This window comes from Microdochium trichocladiopsis (genome assembly GCF_020744255.1).
Source record: "Microdochium trichocladiopsis strain MPI-CAGE-CH-0230 chromosome Unknown B0I36scaffold_5, whole genome shotgun sequence".
Taxonomy (NCBI): domain Eukaryota; kingdom Fungi; phylum Ascomycota; class Sordariomycetes; order Xylariales; family Microdochiaceae; genus Microdochium; species Microdochium trichocladiopsis.
In genome coordinates, this window is record NW_025763548.1 from 903,140 (window position 1) to 921,089 (window position 17,950).

Here is a 17,950-nt window from a genome sequence, read left to right on the forward strand (position 1 = left end):
GCTGCCGTGCGGCGGCTGTTATCATTTGACTGGCCGGTTCCCAGTTGGGGGCTCCGCGAACCGGCGGCGCGGGGGGGAACTTTGTTTGTTAGCCATTGGCGAATCGGCGGGAGGCTTGTGCAGCCGCAGTTGTACGTGCCTTACATCCATAGATAACACTATGTTCTTGTGCACGTGCAAGTGCAGGTGCAAGTGCAGCCTACGCCGTTCAAGATCAAGTACGTACTTGCCTCAAGGTAACTTGATGCATACCTGGCTACTTTAGGTACCGGTTGACCACAGCAACAGAACAGCAGCCTCTGCCAGTTGACAGGGAAATCCCACTGACGGCCGGCGAGCGGAGTCGACCACCGAGCTGAGGTGACCGGGGGTAGCATCGTCACACATCCCGGCCCGTGGAGCCCGCCCGTCCAGACCTGGGCTCCTGACCTCCGGGGCGGTGTCTGCGTACATATAAGGACGTACCTACACAGAGCCTGGCGAGGGGCAGAGAGATCAGTACGTAGACAGAGGCAGCCCTCGCCAACAACAAGATGCCGCCAGACCACCGGCCTCGGGCCATCGCCAGCAAGCCCCGCCGGCCCAGCCACGACATTGCCTCGTCCTTTGCCGCCAGCTTCCGCTCCTCCTTCCTCTCCACCTCCCCCTTGGCCCAGGAGATTGTCGCCCGCGACCTCGCCGTCTGCTCTGACAACGACGACGAGGGCGGCGATGACTATGGCGACGACCACAGCAATCCTGGCGCCCGAGACCCAGACTGGGCAGACGACGACGATGCCGGCCCGGCCCCCGTGCTCTACACGCAGCCCATCGACGGCGTCGCCTTTGGCTTCCGCAGGCCCAGCATCGTCCTGGACCAGGGCACCCGCGCCGGCGAGCTGACTGCCGCCAACAGGGCCGTCCGTGAGCAGTCCCGCCGGGCGGAGCGCAGCCTCCTCCGCGATAACCACATCCTCCCGCCCAAGCACGACCGCTCCGGTGAACAGGGCCTCTTGAACACCCTCTACAGGCGCATGTTCAGCACAAAGGTCCCTCTCGATGCCTATGACGACGACGCCACCGAGAATGGGGCGTGCCCGCCATCTCGCCGGGTCTCGGAGACATCGCCGCTGCTATCAGATCATGCTGGAGCGGCCCCCGCACCCGAGGATATCGCCAACGATCCCGCTCTGCTGAACGAGCAGTGGCAGGCTGCGGTCGAGTCGGGCAAGATCAAGACCACCTGGCAGCGCGAGGCAAAGACCATTGCCACCTACTCGCGCTCCCTCATCGTGACGTTCCTCCTCCAATACAGCATCAACATTGCCAGCGTCTTTGCCGTCGGCCGGATCGGCATTGCAGAGCTGGGGGCGGTCACTTGTAAGTCTTGAGACACCCAGGCCCGTACTTCGCATATAACAAAGAGAACAAGATATTGACATGACTCTACCTTCTAGTGGGCTCCATGTCGGCCAATATCGTCTGCTACGCTCCCATGCAAGGTCTTGCCACGAGCCTTGACACCCTCTGCGCCCAGGCGTATGGTTCGGGCCACAAGCACCTCGTGGGTCTGCAGCTCCAGCGCATGACCTATTTCCTCTGGGTCCTCATGCTGCCCATTGCGGTGCTCTTCTACTTTGGCACCGACGTGCTGCTGCGCATCGTCCCTGAGCCTGAGTCCGCCGAGCTCGCGGGCTTGTACTTGCGCGTCATCACTTTTGGCATCCCAGGCTTCGTCGCCTACGAAGGGGGCAAACGCTTCGTGCAGGCCCAGGGCCTGTTTGTTGCCACCACCTATGTCCTGCTCATCACGGCGCCGCTCAACATCCTGCTCAACTGGTTCTTCGTGTGGCACCTGGGCTGGGGCTTCATCGGGGCGCCCATCGCCGTTGCGCTCATCCAGACGCTCAACCCGATCATGCTGTTCCTGTATGTCGTCTTTGTCGATGGCTCCCAGTGCTGGGGCGGCTTCACCAAGCGCGCCCTCAACAACTGGGGGCCCATGGTCCGTCTTGCGCTTCCGGGCATGATCATGGTCGAGGCCGAGTGGCTGGCCTTTGAGATTCTCACGCTCGCGACCAGCCAGTTTGGTGCAGACTATCTTGCGGCGCAGAGCATTCTCGTCACGTTGACCTCGGCGACATTCCAGATCCCGTTCCCCGTCTCTATCGCCGCGTCAACACGCATTGCCAATCTGATCGGGGCGAAGCTGGCCGATGCGGCAAAGACCTCGGCCAAGGTGGTGAGTCAGAAGCTCTCTTTCTCTTTGTTTTTCTTTGGTTTTTCCCCCATTTGTCTGCAGTTGCGTGGTGCCTGTTCATCCGGAAGCAGATTTCCACGGTGCTGTCGTCAAAGACCATCTGCTGACAAACGACGTGGAAAACAAAGGCCGTCGTAGCAGCGCTCGCAATCTCCCTCCTCAACACGATCCTCCTGTCGACCTTGCGCAACCACCTGCCCCTGCTCTTCACCTCGGACCCGCGCGTCGTGTCCCTCGTGGCCGACCTGATCCCGCTCTGCGCGGCGATGCAGGTCTTTGACGGCATGGCCTGCATGGCGCACGGCCTGCTCCGGGGCATCGGCAAGCAGGGCTTTGGCGGCTACGTCAACCTGCTGACCTACTATGTCCTCGCGCTGCCAATCAGCTTCGCCACGGCGTTTGGTCCGCTGGGTTGGAAGTTGGAAGGGTTGTGGCTGGGCGTGACCATCGGGTTGGCCATGTAAGTTGTTCTGCCTCTTTTCCTCCCCTCTCTTTTTGATTGTTACGGTCCCCTGGATTCCATTTTTTTTTCTGCTTTGTATTCCTCGTCCATTGGGGGAAAGCTCCGTTGTCCAGCGGGGAAAGCACAATCAGAGCGCATTCCGCTAACACACTTTTGCTTTTCCTCGACAAAACAGTGTCGCCGTGGTTGAGTACACATACATCTACAAGTCCGACTGGAATCAGTCAGTCCGCGATGCCGAGCGGCGCAATACCGCGGGTTAATATATATATCTAGACCGAGGCAACAGCCGGTAGGAGTCAATCAGTCAATCAGCAAGTCGGTATTTTTTGGTTTCAGAACCCGAGCGGGAAAGCCAAAGCATAGAGGGTTTCTCTTTTCTCTCTCTTCTCCGGACTATGTCTGATTTTGTTTTCACGAAAGCGTCTGTGAAGTTTGAAGACACACAAGGGCTACAAGGCTCTAATGAGGGGTGGGAGGTTGAAATAAAAAAGTAAAGCAGGGGAGAAAGGAAGATCATAATTGTTGGAGAAAGCGTCAATACAAGAAATGGCCTTGGAGCCAATGACCTCCATGGAATCTGTGCTACTGTGTCCAAAACAAACAGCCAAGCGGAACGGCATCTCCCACTCGCGCAAAAGAAATGCGCCTCAGCCACGCAAATGTGACATCAAGTCCCTGTAGGGCTGGGACAGACTCGATCAATGTTCCGCCTCATATCACGATTCCTGCCACGCGCCGTAGCCGCACGCCCAGGCTTCAAGTTTAGCACATGCTCATCTTTGACAAAGGTTTCTATTTTTGACCTTCTATGTTGTCATGTCTAGTACAATATCTGGACTGAAGAGGGCATCGAGGCTGTGTTGCCAATCATATCGCAGGGACGAAGCCGCTGCCGAGTCTTTCACTGCCCCTTTGACACCATCAATCGTCCTAGCTTCCAAGGCCCTTATTTGCCACCTTCCCATTCAGGGTTCTGCGCACACATGTTAGTCGATACTCGTCTATGAAGTTCAGTTATTTCGTAGAAGTGTGCTTACCTTGCGCAGGATAACCAGCCCCTCGAGTGTGCTGCTGAGGCTGATGTACTCGTCGTCCTCAAGCTCCGCACGCTCTCCGTGAGCAAGAAGGACAGGTGTTGACTGCGTCTGCCAGCCTGTGATGGTCTTGGGTCGACCAGCTTGGCCAACGACGTCGACGGCTTGACCGACACGCACGTTGACTGTGAGCGGCTTGAGATTCTCGTCCAGTGTCACCAGGAAGCGTGGGTGCATGGCCGTAACCAAGAAATACAGCAGGTAGTGTGATGAGGACGTGATGAACGACTTGGCATCAATCATGGCGACGAGCACAGTCAGGAGGCCAGCAGTCGATACTCTCGACAGGTTCTGGCGGTCAGTATGGAAGGGGTTGAGCGACAGGGTGCCCTTGCCCATGTGCAGCAGTCCCTGCGCGATGCGGACCATGAAGAGAGATTCCTGGTCTCGGTGGTAGTAGCTGGCAAGCTGCCTCAGCAGCTGCGCCAGACGGGCGTTGTTGGTACCTGCACCCAGTAGACCCATCGCAAAGATGGCGTTGATGGCGACATCATTGTCGGTGTCGTGGCTGTATCTTGACAATGTGTCGTAAACCTTCATCTGGGGGTTGCTGGGGCTGATCAGGCCCATCGCCAGCGGCACAGCACGGCGGATGTTGGCCTCGCCGTAGTGCATCAAGTGACCAAACTGGCGCAGGACCATCTCTTGTCCGATGTCCTCACCCATGGCGACGAGCGCAATGCCCAGCACGGCGTATGCTTGCAGCAGCTCGTCACCCTTCTTCTCATCCGAGTCCTCGATGTGCTCATTGCAGATGTGGAGAAGCTCCTGAATCTTGAGCACCGCACCAGTTCCAGCCCAGGCACAGATCTCTGCGAGCACAGCCGTCGGCCTCGCCATCGGGTGGTCGACAGCCTTGAGCGTCTCGAGAATGACATCAACCTCCTCCTGGCGGCCAAAGTAAAGGAGGCCAAGGCCGAGGGCCAGGAAACGGGTCCACTTATCCGTCAGGAGCGTCTTCTTGTCCTCGTCCAGGAGCAGTGTTACAATAGCCTCGCCAATCTCCGGGTTGCCAGATCCAACAAAGATCATACCGCTGGCCAGCGCAGCCATCGCGGGAATTTGCATCTCGTCGTTTGAGCTGTTGATGATGGGCAACAAAATGTCCAGCAGATCCTCCCTCTGCGAGCCAGAGTACGAAAGGCCGAGACCCATGATGGAGGCAACGCGGACCAGGGGGCTCTTGTGCTCGAGCTTGTCCTGGTCACCCAGCAGAGCCAAAGCAGGGTCGCTGTCGACACGAACGCCAGAGTTCATGATACCGATAGCCAGCATGGCACCAGCAAGGATCTGGGGCTCCTCGGCGTATGTGAACTTGTCGACCTTGTCAAGACCGTTCTCGACGTCCCACATCAATAGCGTGCCGAGCGACGCGACGGTTGACATCATACCCTCGTCCTTGGTCTTCCACACCCAGCTCTCCTTCTCCTGCTCAACGAGCATCATCTTGTCCTGGCCGAAACCGGCATTGACAAAGGCGTTGACAAAGGCAGCAGCGAGGTTGTGGCGCGCGGAGTCCAGATTCGTCATGCCTGCGACTCTGCTGCTCTCCAGGTGACTCTTGTAGATGTCCTCGGTTGTTTTGGGCTCGAGAATGTTGAGTTCCTTGCCAAGGGTCTTGAAGTACTCGGACAGCTTGAGGTTGCATAGCGCCTCGTCGATCTCAGTCCCATCCTTCTCGTCCTCATCCTCCTTCTCGATGTCGAGCCAGATCTTCTGGCGACCAATCATGAAAGCGAGCTGCTTCTTGAGCGCCGGGTCGCTCGCGCTGTCAAAGTCAGACTTGATGAGGGAGAGGTCGTTGAGGCGGATGGCAATGGCCATGGCCTGAGTGTGCTCCTTGTATGTCTTGTATATGTCGTGCGCCACTCGCAGGAAGTGCTCGTTGTCCGGGTACGTGAGCAGGTTCACCATGCTGGCCAGGTACAGGCAGACACGGGGGTAGGTGTTCTGGTCGACGAATTTGGGGAGCTCCTCAATGATCTCAAGTTCGCTCATCAGGTCGACTGCATCGGCCTCGGCGTTGGACTTGAGGAACAGAGGAACCAGAATCCGCGCCAGGTCGATGAGGTCCTGCACCGCCTCGTCTGCTGTAACACGCTTTCCAAAGACCTCGCCGATCTCGAGCGCCAGGTGCCGTACGTATTCGTGACCCCATGACTCGATGTCCTGAGATTTCGACTGTAGCCGGTAGTTGAGCGTATCTTGGCGGCCCTCGTCCGAGAAGGTCATGCCAATGACGGAAAGCACATCGGCAAGGGCAGATTTGTCGTCTCCCTCGGGCCACTCGTCGTAACGCTGGACCAGTGTTTCGTAGTGTGGCCTCAAGAACTTGAGTGGCTTCGGTACGGCGGTCATTGACGATGTGGAGGTCTTGATGGAGGTCTTGATGGCCTCGAGGGCGGGCTTGTAGAGAGTCGCATCGGATTCCTATAGCAAACGGTCATGTCGATTAGCACGGAACTGTAGCTGCCTTCAGCGCGCGGCTGAACAAGGGAAGCTGTCATACCGTCAGGCGCTCAACGAGCATTTCAAGCTCGCTCTTGAGCTGCTGGTCCTCCTCACTGAGCTCCTCCTCGGCTGTGCACAAACGTTAGTTCCAGCTCACACACTCCTCCTCTGTGCCCGCTGATGTGGAGGGGTAGCTCAACATACAGCCAATCTTGTCCTCGTCCTTCTTGCCGTTAGCCTCGGGCTGGCCATCCTTCTTCTTGCTCTCGTCGACCTTGGTCTCGACAGCCTTGCCCTTGCCCTTGTCGGCTGACTTTTGCGCATCGTTGTCTTGCGCCATGGTGGGTGTGGCGGGTTATTGAATGACCCCGGCGGGTTGGAAACGCAGGATCAGGCCGCGGGCAACAGCAGGCAGGGCGCTACTGGTAGCTTGGACAGTGCGCTTCGTCTTGTGGTATATATCTTCCCTGTACCGAGAGCGGTGTATCCGGACACGGCGTGCAGGTGTCGCGAAAGTCGTTGGTGCAGGGTCGGCGAGCTTGGAAAGGAATGGAATCGAGGATGTGATGATGCAACACAGGTGTCGGCCTGGATCCTTGCGGGTGGTGGTGGTGGTGGTGTGCCAGCCAGCGAGCTACCTTAGGTAAGTCTGGGGGGCCACACTCATCAACCGCCGCAAGCAGGTGCTGAGCTCCAGCAAGTGGTGGCACTCTGGCGTGCGGGCGGGCCAGCCTCAGCAACCAGGCGGCTTGTCTCAGCAACGACGACCATCGACGTTACGCGAGGCTCTTGCCGCCTAAAAGAGGGTCCCTGCACCCAGCTGGCGGTACCTGGGTACGTACATCGGCGATAAGATAAAGGGATGGGAGCTCCCCCCTGCTCACGCTCGCTCTTATCGTGATTTTATTTTTCGATGCTTGGTGGGGTGGTGAGGACGTCACGGTACAATCGGCGAGGGGTCTCTCAAGGTGTATCGCGAATCTGGCAGTCAATCAATAATTGAGTGTGGTTTCGAATACTATATCGCGATTCACGACGAGGGAGTTCACCCATAATCTCTCCCAGCCCAACCCTCTACCCATACAGCAATACGGCACGACTTCCACTACCGAACACTTCCCTCGAGCACTTCCACAATCTAGCGACCGCGATCGCGGCAAGCAAACCGCCAACATGAAGCTCGATTCCAAGGCGATGCGGCACCTCACGGCGGATGACTGGCGAGTCCTCCAAGCTGTACGAAGCCCTCATATCTCCCTTTTTCATTTTTGTATTGCCTTGAATTTCAGGGTCTCCCAAAAGCACAATCGCGACTAACAAGAAACCTCCCTTCCTACGACGCAACCCACAGGTTGAACAAGGCTCCAAGAACCACGAACTCGTCCCAACACCCCTGATTGAGAAGATCGCCCGCCTGCGCGGCGGCGCCGGCAGCACGCGCAAGTCCATATCGGCGCTCGCCAAGGTCGGGCTGATTGCCCGCGTAAAAGAGGCCAAGTACGACGGCTACCGCCTGACCTACGGCGGCCTGGACTACCTCGCCCTGCACACGTATGCGAGCCGGAAACACATCTACAGCGTGGGCACCCGGATCGGCGTGGGCAAGGAGTCCGACATCATGATCGTCGCCGACGACACGGGCGCACAAAAGGTGCTCAAGATCCACCGGCTCGGCCGCATCTCGTTCCGCACGGTAAAGTCGAACCGGGACTACCTCCGCAAGCGCCAGGGCGGGTCGTGGATGTACCTGTCGCGGCTGGCTGCCGAGAAGGAGTTTGCGTTCATGAAGGCCTTGCGCGACGAAGGCTTCCTCGTTCCCGAGCCCATCTCGCAGAGCAGGCATACCATCCTCATGGACCTGATTGATGCTTTTCCCCTCCGGCAAATCTCGCAGGTCCCTGACCCGGCTGCTCTCTACGCCGAGCTGATCGCCGTGATACTGCGCCTTGCCAAGCACGGCTTGATCCACGGAGACTTCAACGAGTTCAACATCTTACTAAAAGAGGAGCGCGAGCAACAACAAGCTGCTGCTGCTGCGGCGAGCTCAAAAGGCAAAGACGCAGAGTCGGCTGCCTCCTCTTCCGCCGCCGACCAGGAAAGCAGCGCCAAGGTCACCGTGACTCCAATCATCATCGATTTCCCGCAGATGGTCTCAATGGACCATGTCAATGCAGAGATGTATTTCGATCGCGACGTCGCATGCATCAAGCGGTTCTTCGAGCGGCGGTTCCACTTCGTCGCGACCGAGCCGGGGCCGTTTTTTAAAGACGCCAAGAAGACTGTGGGCAAGGACGGCGCAACCAGGCTGGACGCCACCGTCGCGGCATCGGGTTTCACCAAGAAGATGTTGAAGGACCTCGAGGCTGCCATCAGAGAGCAGCAGGAAGGGAGAGGGGAAGGTGGCGAAGATGAGACTGCCCGCTCTGACGGAGACGAGGATGGATATGATGAGCCTTACGGCTCTGACGATGGAGAGGAGCAGGAGGAAGGAGAAGACGAGGCCGAGGACAACATGTCCGGGCCTCGGCAAGCAGAGGTAGATCAGGAAGCCTTGGAGAAGCCTCCGCATCCACAATTCGAGAAGCTCGCCATTTCTGATACGTAGATGGTCGGGAAGCGAGACAATAAACCATTTGTGATACCCAATCAGTTTTTGACAACAGTTGTGTGTGCCCATCATCTATAAGGCTTATCGGCGTGGCGCCCACCGGCCTATCTGCAAGAGGGTGATCACAAAGAGAGGACGATCTTCTAGGACAACTCATTATTTGTCTGATCTATCAATGTACACTACAAGTAAGTCTAAACTTTTGGTGACCCATACCCCAAAGTACAGGATCATAATACATGCCGATTGCTAACGATGAGATACCCTTAGCCCTTCTCACCTGGTTCTCAAAGACAACGCCCAACGTCCCCCATCTGCCATCTGTCAGTACTCACTCACATTGCCATGTGATTCTCTGACATACTTGACCATGTTGAACACCATTGCACTACCTGTCTAATGATCCAGACCGATGAATAATGCATATGATCAAAAGAGCCCCAAGAAACAGAAAAGTGACTTCAGAGTCAGATATGGGCAGCCAGAGCCGAAACCGGCCTGGTACCATTAAATCATGTTGTGTATTTCGACCCCGAAGGAAGAGAAGAAGCGGAAGAATACCCGAGTCGACATTCCTGCAGGGCCCTAGTGCAAAGTCTACTGCAGGCATTCACTTGGCTTCGGCCTTGCTGGGGGACGAGTGGGAGGTGCCATCAACGATGGCAGGACCGTTGACCTGAATGGTCACACTCTCGTTGTCAGAGCCGTTTTCCGACGGGGTTGCATTGCTCGATGCAGATGAGCTGACACTGATTTAATCAGATGGTCAGCTTGCACAAATGACATGTTGAGGGTGAAAGGGAAACACTAACGGCGCCTTGCATCCGGAAAAGGCCTGAGCCTCGGCAGAACCGGAAAGAGAGCTACTGCGTTGACCATTTGCACTTCAACCAAAAGTCAGAGACAGTTGCTGAAGTGCGCACGGCAACAAAGACTCACAAAAGACTGCCGCTGCCACCGCCACGCTTCCAAGCCGGCTGATTGTAGATGGTAGGGTTCATTCCGACAAGGGGAGTGCCGTAGGCACCGACGTTGTACTCGTTGGTTCTGAATTGGCGTCTCTCGGCCGTGATACGCTTCAGCTCCTTTTGCTGAGGAGTGTCTGCGTAGCGAATTGAGAGCTCATTGCCAGCTGAACCGAGCTTCTGGCCCTGGAACTTGTGCATGATCTCCTCGCAAAGCGCGCGGCTCTCAAAACTAGACTTTGCGTTAACGAGACAGCTCGACAATCTGGGTTTGCGCATCAGAACATACCGGGCGAAGCCGACACCACGGCTGTTACCAAGATGGTCGCGAAGAATCTTGCTGGAGAGAATATTGTAGCCGAGAAAGATTGCGCCGAGTTCCTGTCGCGCAGCGAATCAGCGGTGAACATGAGCGACGACCAGCTGTGACAAATGACCAATTGCACGAACTTACCATCTCAGTGGTCGACTTGGGCAGGTTGGAAATGTAGAGGTTGGTGGAACCCTCGTCACCTTCGGCCTTGAGACGGGAGTTGAACGACTCCTGATCGATCAGAAAATAGTTAGTACCGACCGAGGCCACAAGTAGACAGTACTGCATGTGCTTGATGATGCGAACCCGTGCGAAGCCAACTTCATATCCCAAGCGGTAGAAGCCGCGGATGCACTTCTCCGAGTCGCGAACATCGTAGAACTTCGCGAAGCCGAAACTGCGACGTGTTTCTGTCAGCACATGGGCACGAAAAGCTAACACGCAGTCCGCGGAGCAGCAGACTCACCCCTTGCAAGCACCGGTGGCAGTATCAATGATTGCTTTGGAGGTCTCAACCTTTCCAAACCGCTCGGCGAACTTGTAGAGAAGATCGTCGTCCGTGGTGGGGTGAAGGCCACGAATGTAGACATTGCGGTTGCCAGGAATGTGGTTGATGAGACTCTGCTCCAAAGACTTCATGTTTTCCTGGGGAGTGAAAACGGCTGGAACAGCAGAGGGAACAGCAGGTTCCTTCCGGAGCAAAGCATCAAGATCACGATCAATGACAGCAGGGATGGCGTGAAAGCCCTTGGGGTGTTGCATCGCTGCGTTTGCAATAACCTGCTGGGGCGAGGGAGTCGTGTAAGTGGAGCGGTCAAAGACAGCCACACGGCCAGCCTGATCGCGGGCAGGAACATTTCCGAAGAACGGTGTTGCCGGGGCAGACTCGTTGGTGGAGTAGGATGAGCGACGGTTCTGCAAGGCCGGGACCTCCTTGGGACCATGCTCGGGATGCTCGATGATGGTCGCGGGACGGCCCGGGGTGATCGGGAGCAATCCATATGGCAGGGGGAAAGGGGCCTGCGCGTTCTGCATGTAAGGATTGAAGAAAGTATTGCTGGGGGCATCAGAGTTCTGGCCATAACCAAAGGGAGCAACACCACCAGGGTGGAAGCCAGGAGCATAGATGATTTGACCATCGGGCATCTGGAGATAAGGGCCTCCCAGGCCAGGCATGGCAGCAGCTTGGCCAGAAGGAGGTCCGCTAATACCGATACCACCCATCTGAGCGACAAGAGAGTTCACGGTGGCATCTGCGTGGCCCTGGGCATGACCTGCAACAGCTGTAGTGTCGGGCATGACTCCGGGATGAGTCGCTATGTATGCAGCAGGGTGGCGACCCTGACCCTGGTGAGCTGAAGTCGAGTTGCTGCTTCCGCGTTTGGCGCCGTAAGGGTGCTCGGCTCCCATGATGTGGCTCGGGGGATAGGTCATGGTCATCTGATCGATACATATATTAGCTTTCATGAAGAAGTGATTGAGCACAGGCTGTGAATAGGGCCCTTTAGGTTTTCGAACAAGCGGCCATGGAAGTCTAATGCACAAGTATTTGGGACAAACTGAATGCAGAGTAGAAAACTTGACCCCATGTTGAAGTGCATCCTGAAGGTCACGACCTTCTTGAGCTGGGAAGGAAAAAGAGAAGAACAGGGGCAAGGCGGCTCAACAACATTACCTTGGCAACAAGTTTTCTGCGATGAAATTCAAGAGGAATCTGTATGGTACTGCGGATTAGTATGCGTCGTGAGGCACGTAACAACCATCATCGCGGATTCTCGGGTCGTGGCCATGGCAAGTGGCGTGGTGTGGGGAGAGGAAGAAACAGGTGCGAGCAGGTCAAGCCGTGCCAAAACATTGTGGCGTGAATCAGGTTGAATTGACCAAGTAAGGCTGGATGCAGAAGACGACGTGAGTAGAAGCTTCGCGGGAAGGGTCTCGGGGAAGATGCAGTGCAGAGTGGTTGACAAGCGAGGCACCCTCGCTTACCTTGCTGATGGGGATAGCCTTGTTCAAGCTGTTACCAAAGGTGGTGAATCAAGCGAGTGGTAACGAGTAAAATAGAGGAGCTAGACAGCAAGATGGGAAGTGCCGAAGTGACTGTGAGTGCTGCGGACAGGCTGCTGGATGACTTGATGCTGTTCGGGAACTGAGCCGATGGGAAAAGAAGAGTGAGAGTGGGAAGTGAAGGGAAGGAGACCGGCAATGATGGGAGGAGGCTGCACAAATACGACATGGATTGATGTTCCTACCTGCATGTGAATCTGGCAAGAACGAACAGCTGGCTCTGGTGAGAGGAAGTCGCGACGTAGTTCCTGGACGAAGGCAGTTGCGAGGCGCTTGTTGGCAACGAGTCTGCAAAGCCGTTGTGTTGATGCGGGTGCGGGACAGGGACGGACAAGGGATAGCAGGATATTCTGGAAGGGATAACTTCTGAAATGTATCGAGGGCTGACCCAATGACTATGAGGTAGAGATGGTGGCAGTGGTAAAGGGCTAAGAGTGTGTAGCGGATGCTGTCCCAAAAGGTTGGTATTGTTGCTGCTTGAGGCTGCGTCCCGGATGATCGTGAGGTCAGAACAAGGTGTGGCACCAGAATGCTTGCAACCCACGTGGCAGAGCAATAAATAGACTCGCAGGGCAGGAAAACGTGGCAGCCACACGGTCGATCCTTGCCAAGGGGAGCCGCGCAGGTTGGTTGCCGTGGTTATTATGCACTCGGTGCCTCAGATCCAGCGTCGGCCGGGAGGCTGCCTGAGAGCCAGTCTTGTGAGATGGATGTGAGTCGAGGGTGAGCTTGGATATCATTCCAAGTAGAGAATGGGGCACAGGCTTTGCCTGGGAGGCGTTGTGTAGCCTGTCGAAGCATGCCATCCGGATTAGTCGTTATGGCGTTCGTAAATGTGATGGTGATCGTGCCTTTCTATGCTAAGCAGATGAGAACGCTTAGCTGCTCGCCCCAGCATTTGACCTGTCCCAAACCACGCCTGAAGCTGAGGCAGACACTGACATCGAGTCCATCCAGAGGCCGCTACAAATGTGCAGATTCGACCTCCATAAGCCCTTGTTGCGAGCTGCCGAAATTGTCACATCTCTGACCATGTCATAGCACTTGAAAGATCCATTAGGAAGTTCATTAGGAAGCCTGTTGCTACTGAAGATGATTTTAAATGCTCTAGAGGATAATTCCAGATATATGACAGTATATATGGTCTAAATGACCCGAGATGCCTTGACGCAATCTATTTGCATGGGTATCGAGTTCCAAGGAGCCTGCCTCGCCCCCCTTTGGAAGGCGTGGGCATTGCCACATTCCGCCCCTCAGGAGGGCATACCCACCACGCCTATTGCGCCATACGAACAACATCAAAAGAATGACACAGTTGTAGACTACAAAGGCAGACGAAAGGAGACGTTTCCCCCCGTTCCGTTTCGATCAAGACCAGACATCCTCCTGTGACAAGTTAGCAGCTGTCTCATAAGTCTGACTTGGCTATGCAAGTTTCGAGCACGTACCTGGTACTGGTTGGATGCGCGCATGGTCTTCACAATATCCTCCGCCTTGGACTCTGGAATGCCGCGCTGCTCGGCGATGATGTTGATGAGCACGGAGTGGACCTCGCGCGCCATGTTGGCAGCATCACCACAGACGTAAATGTTGGCCTTCTGGAGGAGGAGCTCATTGATACGCTTTGCTTGCTCCTTGAGACGGTGCTGGACATAGACCTTCTTGGGGCCCTCACGGGAGAACGCGTTGATCATCTCAAAGCTGTCGCCCATGGTCTTTTTGTACTCGTCCCACTCGGACTCGTACAGAAAATCCTCGGACCGCTTACGGCAGCCAAAAAAGAGGACGGTGGGACCCACGGCCTCACCAGACTCTGCTTGCTTGGCTCTCTCCTGGATGAATGCTCGCATGGGCGCAACACCCGTGCCAGGACCGACGAGAATGATGGGCCGCGAGGGGTCGGATGGAAGCTTGAAGTTGGAATGTCTGACGTGAACGGGCACGTGAATGCCATCGTACTTATTACGCGGTCCCATAATCTCGTAGGTGAGGCCGTAGGCTTCAGGGCTCGGGTCGCCGTTCTGCTTCTGTTTGAGGGCAAACAGGTAGTTCGTGGCGACACCCTTGAAAGGGTCCTCGCGGCCGGGGATCATGACGTTTTCGACGACAGCTGTGACAGAGATCTTCTTGGGCTGGACCAGAGACGAGGAAGAGATGGAGTAGTACCTGGGCTGCAGCTTTGTCAGGCCCTCAATGAAGGCGGAGAACGGGATGCTTTCCCACTTCTTGCCGCCGCTGACGACACTCAGAGCTCGTGCAATAGTGTAGTGGTGCTTGCTGATCTTGTCCTGGAAGTAATCCTTGTCGCTGCCGAGCTTCGTCATCTCAGCCTTGGTCTCCTCATCGGGGGCAAATGCGGCGAGGGTACCGAGGAACTGGCGAGAGACGGGAGCGCAGATTTCGAGATGGTAGCGAACAATGGCGTCGTACGTGGTGGGGGTTGGGAAGGGGACCTTTGCCGTAGGTTCGAGAGCCTTGACGCTGATGACAGAGTCACGCTTGCCAGCCAGGTTAAGCAGGGAGAGGAACTCGTCGACTTCCTGACCAGGGTTCGTGGGCCAGATGGCAATGTGGTCACCGGTCTGGTAGGAGAGGTTCGAGCCACTGATGTCAATCTCGAGGTGCAGGCAGTTGCGGTCCTTGACGGTGAAGAGTTCTCTGGATTCCGTGATGGGAGCAATGTAAGGGTTGTGCGAGTTGAAGGGGCCCTTGGCGGTACCTTCGAGGTGCATCTTGTTGGGCTCGCCAAGGTAGACCTCGGGGGAGTCCTTGGTCATGTTCTCACGCTCGGAAATGCCAAATGTGGGCTCGTAGACGGCCTCACGCTCTTCCAGGCCCATCTTCTCAGCGAGGGCAGTCCACATAGGCTCCTTCCATGCGAGGAAATCCTCCTCCATGGTGCCGGCACCATCGTCACCTTCGCCAGCCTCACCAATGCGGTGAGCGCCGGCCTTTTCGAGAGCCTTGTTGACGTTGCGGACCATGGAGTTGTAGTGCTCGTAAGTGTTGTTGCCGAGGCCGAAAGCGACGTACTTGAGGTTGTCGAGAGGCACCTCGCGAGCCTCGGAAAAGGCGGTGTCCTCTCCGGTGATGAACTCGTAAAAGTCGACAGCGTTATCGGTCGGCTCACCCTCGCCGTAGGTGGCCAGGATGAAGAACACAACCTTGTCCTCGGGCATGGTGTCGAGGTTTTCGAAATCGTAATCCTCGAGGTCGGCAACCATTGTTTCAAGACCAAAGCGGCTCTTGCCTTCCTTGGCGAGACGCGAGGCGTAGTCTTCAGCAGTACCAGTCTGAGAGCCGTAAAAGATGATGCAGTTCTTGCCCGATTCTTCCATCTTCTCAATAATGTTCCTCGTCTTGCCAGCCTTGAGGCCGTTGGCATTGCCAAAGGAGTTGGCATAGGGGTCCTTGGTCACGCCCCAGACTTTACCCTTGGTAAAGTAAGCGGCAGTGCCGGCCAGGATGACGGAGAGGACCATGAGGTCCAGGCTGTCGAGTTTCGCCATGTTGACTTCGGCCGAGGTGCTACACGATGCGAGTGTGTACGGAGGAGGAACGCCGCGGCGTGTGGGCAGGCGACAGCGATGCTAGCCGGTCAGCACGGTGAGCAGGTAGGCCACGCAGGGTTTCTCAGTGGGATGGGTGGGATGAGGCTTGAAATCCAGGCTGCGACAAAGGAGAGGGCGACAGGCAGCGTGGAGTCGGGACTGCTGGAAGCGGCGGGCCCGGAGCTGCTTTAAGGGGGGGTTGAAGTGCAGAAAGTTGACACGAATAGCGAAATGCGTGGGTGCGCGAAACCGGGGCCGGGAGACGGGGATCAACGGGTTGGGTGTTGCGGGAGAACAGCGACCCTTCTCTGTGGTCGGTCGGTCGAGGAGGGGAGTCCGCTCGGAATAGAGGGGCGGACGGCAGCTGGGGCGGGAGCGGAACTCACTTGACTACTGTAAGTCGGCGGCAACGCTCCCAGGCTTTAGCAGACCGAGGACTAATGTGGTGGGTGGCTTGATGATGACTCGACGAGATGGGCAGTCGGGTATCTAGAGGCAGGTGGCAAACCAACGCCCTGCAAAGGCAGCAACAGGATACAACAGGAGAGCAATGTGGGAGTAATTAGCAGCAGAAAGAATCGTAGTCCTTCATGAGTGGCGCAAGTAGCGTACGCATGTGCCTTAAGGCCCCTTGAGCCAGTGTAAGCAGACGGTAGGCAGGCGAGGCAGGGGCACTTCCAGAGACGCGCTTGATTGACAGGGTCTATCCATACCACCTCACTTCATCTGGCGAACGACGGCATGCTCCTTCGCCCCGAGAAGCTTCTAGGCGGAGGATGACTCGGCGCCCAACATCCCCACTGCGCATGGGCTCGGATTCGATTTCCCTCACCACCACCACCACCAGCGGGTCGGATCGTCCGATACGGGCAGCTGTCGTCTGTCGCATGGTCCGCGGCATCCGGGTCGCCCTGTCGCTCAGAAGCGGCTCGTGCCTGTCGAGCCTGTGTTATGCTCGCTGTCGCGACAGCCGCAAAGTCTGAATCCCGGCGCCTCTGGTGGTGGCGGCGTGGCCACCGGGGCTGGTCCTGCGAGTCCTTTTGGCTGTGAGACAAGCAGCAGGCTGCATACCATCACATGCCCGTCGCCGTCACTTGGCTACGAGTCTAGTATTCTCTTCGCTAAGCTCAACGTCTACATTCTGCATAGGGCGATGCCAGGGCAAAGATGACTGCAGCGCGTCTCATCAAAGCACTAGGCACGCGGGGCTGGCCACCCACTCAATTCAGTCAGTCCACTGCATAATACTCCGGAATCCTGGCGGGCCGTGGCACATGCCCCTGCTCGGATTTCGTTTCTTGGCCAGCTCAACCTCGTCTGAGCACAATTCAGACCTGGAACCATGGTGGTGCATCGCACTCTGTTCATACCCCCCAGACTACTGTAATTAGCGTCCCTATCCTTGTCTGTGCAGTCCCGGAAGCCAGCACAGCCGTTCGCGTTCGCGTCTCTCATCGCCGCGTGTGGCTCAGGCACCGAGCTGCCCTCGAATTAGGCCTGGCAGGAAAGATCCCTGCTCCAGGTGTGCTGGCTAGATCGTGCTCAGCACGGAAATGAGGTTACTTGCAGCTCGGCAGCCATTCCGAACTCCTCCCAGATGGTGATGGATCCTTGGCCTTGCCGGGATGCAACGACGGGGATTGTACGCCCACAGCTTCGGGATGACGGCGAAACAGTGAGTGCGGCCATGGGCCTTGGCTCGTTGGGACGAAGCCACATTTTCTCCATTCTGTAGCTTTAGCGGTCCGGCAGCTATCTTTAGACCATGCCTGCTCAACCTTGGGCTACCGTGCTAATGTACATAAGACAGGGACAAGCCTTAGTAACCTGACTCAGCAAACGGGCTTGGTTACTCTCCCGATGGCATCAAGATGCCTCCACGGCTACTGGCCACGGTCCTGACACATCATAGGTCGTGTGTATCATCTGGTTCGCCATGAACAACCAGCTTTGTGGCCTGCGGGACCGTCACCCTAATGTACGCTCCATTGTCACCAGCTCGCGCCACCGTGGCCGGCAGCTAACAACGGCACTGTTCTGGTCATGGCACCACACAAACGGCCCGGCGCGCGGCATTCACCACATCTTCACGAGGTTTGTGTCATCTCGGTTATGCAAGTCCACGTGCCCATCCTCCAAAAGTCGAAGAACAGCACGTCTTTGCGAGCGAGCGAGGTCCACGTCATTACCCCACGATTT

General features: G+C 56.6%; 4 protein-coding genes across 4 annotated transcripts; 2 read left to right on the forward strand and 2 right to left on the reverse strand.

Moving 5' to 3' along the window:
- Nucleotides 1–158: 158 nt before the first annotated feature.
- Nucleotides 159–3,331, forward strand: B0I36DRAFT_322574 (MATE efflux family protein). Its single transcript, XM_046153872.1, has 4 exons — nt 159–1,359; nt 1,437–2,221; nt 2,368–2,699; nt 2,878–3,331. The coding sequence occupies exons 1-4, from the start codon at nt 534–536 to the stop codon at nt 2,963–2,965; spliced, it is 2,031 nt and encodes a 676-aa protein (XP_046012515.1). The 5' UTR covers nt 159–533; the 3' UTR covers nt 2,966–3,331.
- Nucleotides 3,332–3,481: 150 nt separating this feature from the next.
- On the reverse strand, nt 3,482–6,877 carry B0I36DRAFT_431086 (armadillo-type protein). Its single transcript, XM_046162571.1, has 4 exons — nt 6,455–6,877; nt 6,309–6,379; nt 3,743–6,229; nt 3,482–3,678 (listed from the first exon to the last, which is right to left on the reverse strand). The coding sequence occupies exons 1-4, from the start codon at nt 6,588–6,590 to the stop codon at nt 3,652–3,654; spliced, it is 2,721 nt and encodes a 906-aa protein (XP_046012516.1). The 5' UTR covers nt 6,591–6,877; the 3' UTR covers nt 3,482–3,651.
- Nucleotides 6,878–7,423: 546 nt separating this feature from the next.
- Nucleotides 7,424–8,855, forward strand: B0I36DRAFT_349014 (Rio2, N-terminal-domain-containing protein; the record flags this gene model as incomplete). Its single annotated transcript, XM_046156750.1, has 2 exons — nt 7,424–7,486; nt 7,602–8,855. 2 exons carry the CDS (start codon nt 7,424–7,426, stop codon nt 8,853–8,855), a joined length of 1,317 nt encoding a protein of 438 aa, XP_046012517.1.
- Nucleotides 8,856–9,468: 613 nt separating this feature from the next.
- On the reverse strand, nt 9,469–15,709 carry B0I36DRAFT_349015 (uncharacterized protein; the record flags this gene model as incomplete). Its single annotated transcript, XM_046156751.1, has 7 exons — nt 9,469–9,607; nt 9,798–10,204; nt 10,278–10,533; nt 10,603–11,576; nt 11,812–11,850; nt 12,386–12,595; nt 13,649–15,709. The coding sequence occupies 7 exons, from the start codon at nt 15,707–15,709 to the stop codon at nt 9,469–9,471; spliced, it is 4,086 nt and encodes a 1,361-aa protein (XP_046012518.1).
- Between the last annotated feature and the right edge of the window lie 2,241 nt (nt 15,710–17,950).

What these genes read in the sequence shown, in the direction of transcription:
- B0I36DRAFT_431086 (XM_046162571.1), bottom strand. Translation starts at nt 6,590, where the DNA reads ATGGCGCAAGACAACGATGCGCAAAAGTCAGCCGACAAGGGCAAGGGC. An exon ending in GGACGAGGACAAGATTGGCT is followed by an intron (nt 6,380 to 6,454) that starts GTATGTTGAGCT and finishes GTTTGTGCACAG; the next exon opens with CCGAGGAGGAGCTCAGTGAG. An exon ending in TGCTCGTTGAGCGCCTGACG is followed by an intron (nt 6,230 to 6,308) that starts GTATGACAGCTT and finishes CGTTTGCTATAG; the next exon opens with GAATCCGATGCGACTCTCTA.
- B0I36DRAFT_322574 (XM_046153872.1), top strand. Translation starts at nt 534, where the DNA reads ATGCCGCCAGACCACCGGCCTCGGGCCATCGCCAGCAAGCCCCGCCGG. An exon ending in AGAGCTGGGGGCGGTCACTT is followed by an intron (nt 1,360 to 1,436) that starts GTAAGTCTTGAG and finishes TCTACCTTCTAG; the next exon opens with TGGGCTCCATGTCGGCCAAT. An exon ending in GTGACCATCGGGTTGGCCAT is followed by an intron (nt 2,700 to 2,877) that starts GTAAGTTGTTCT and finishes TCGACAAAACAG; the next exon opens with TGTCGCCGTGGTTGAGTACA.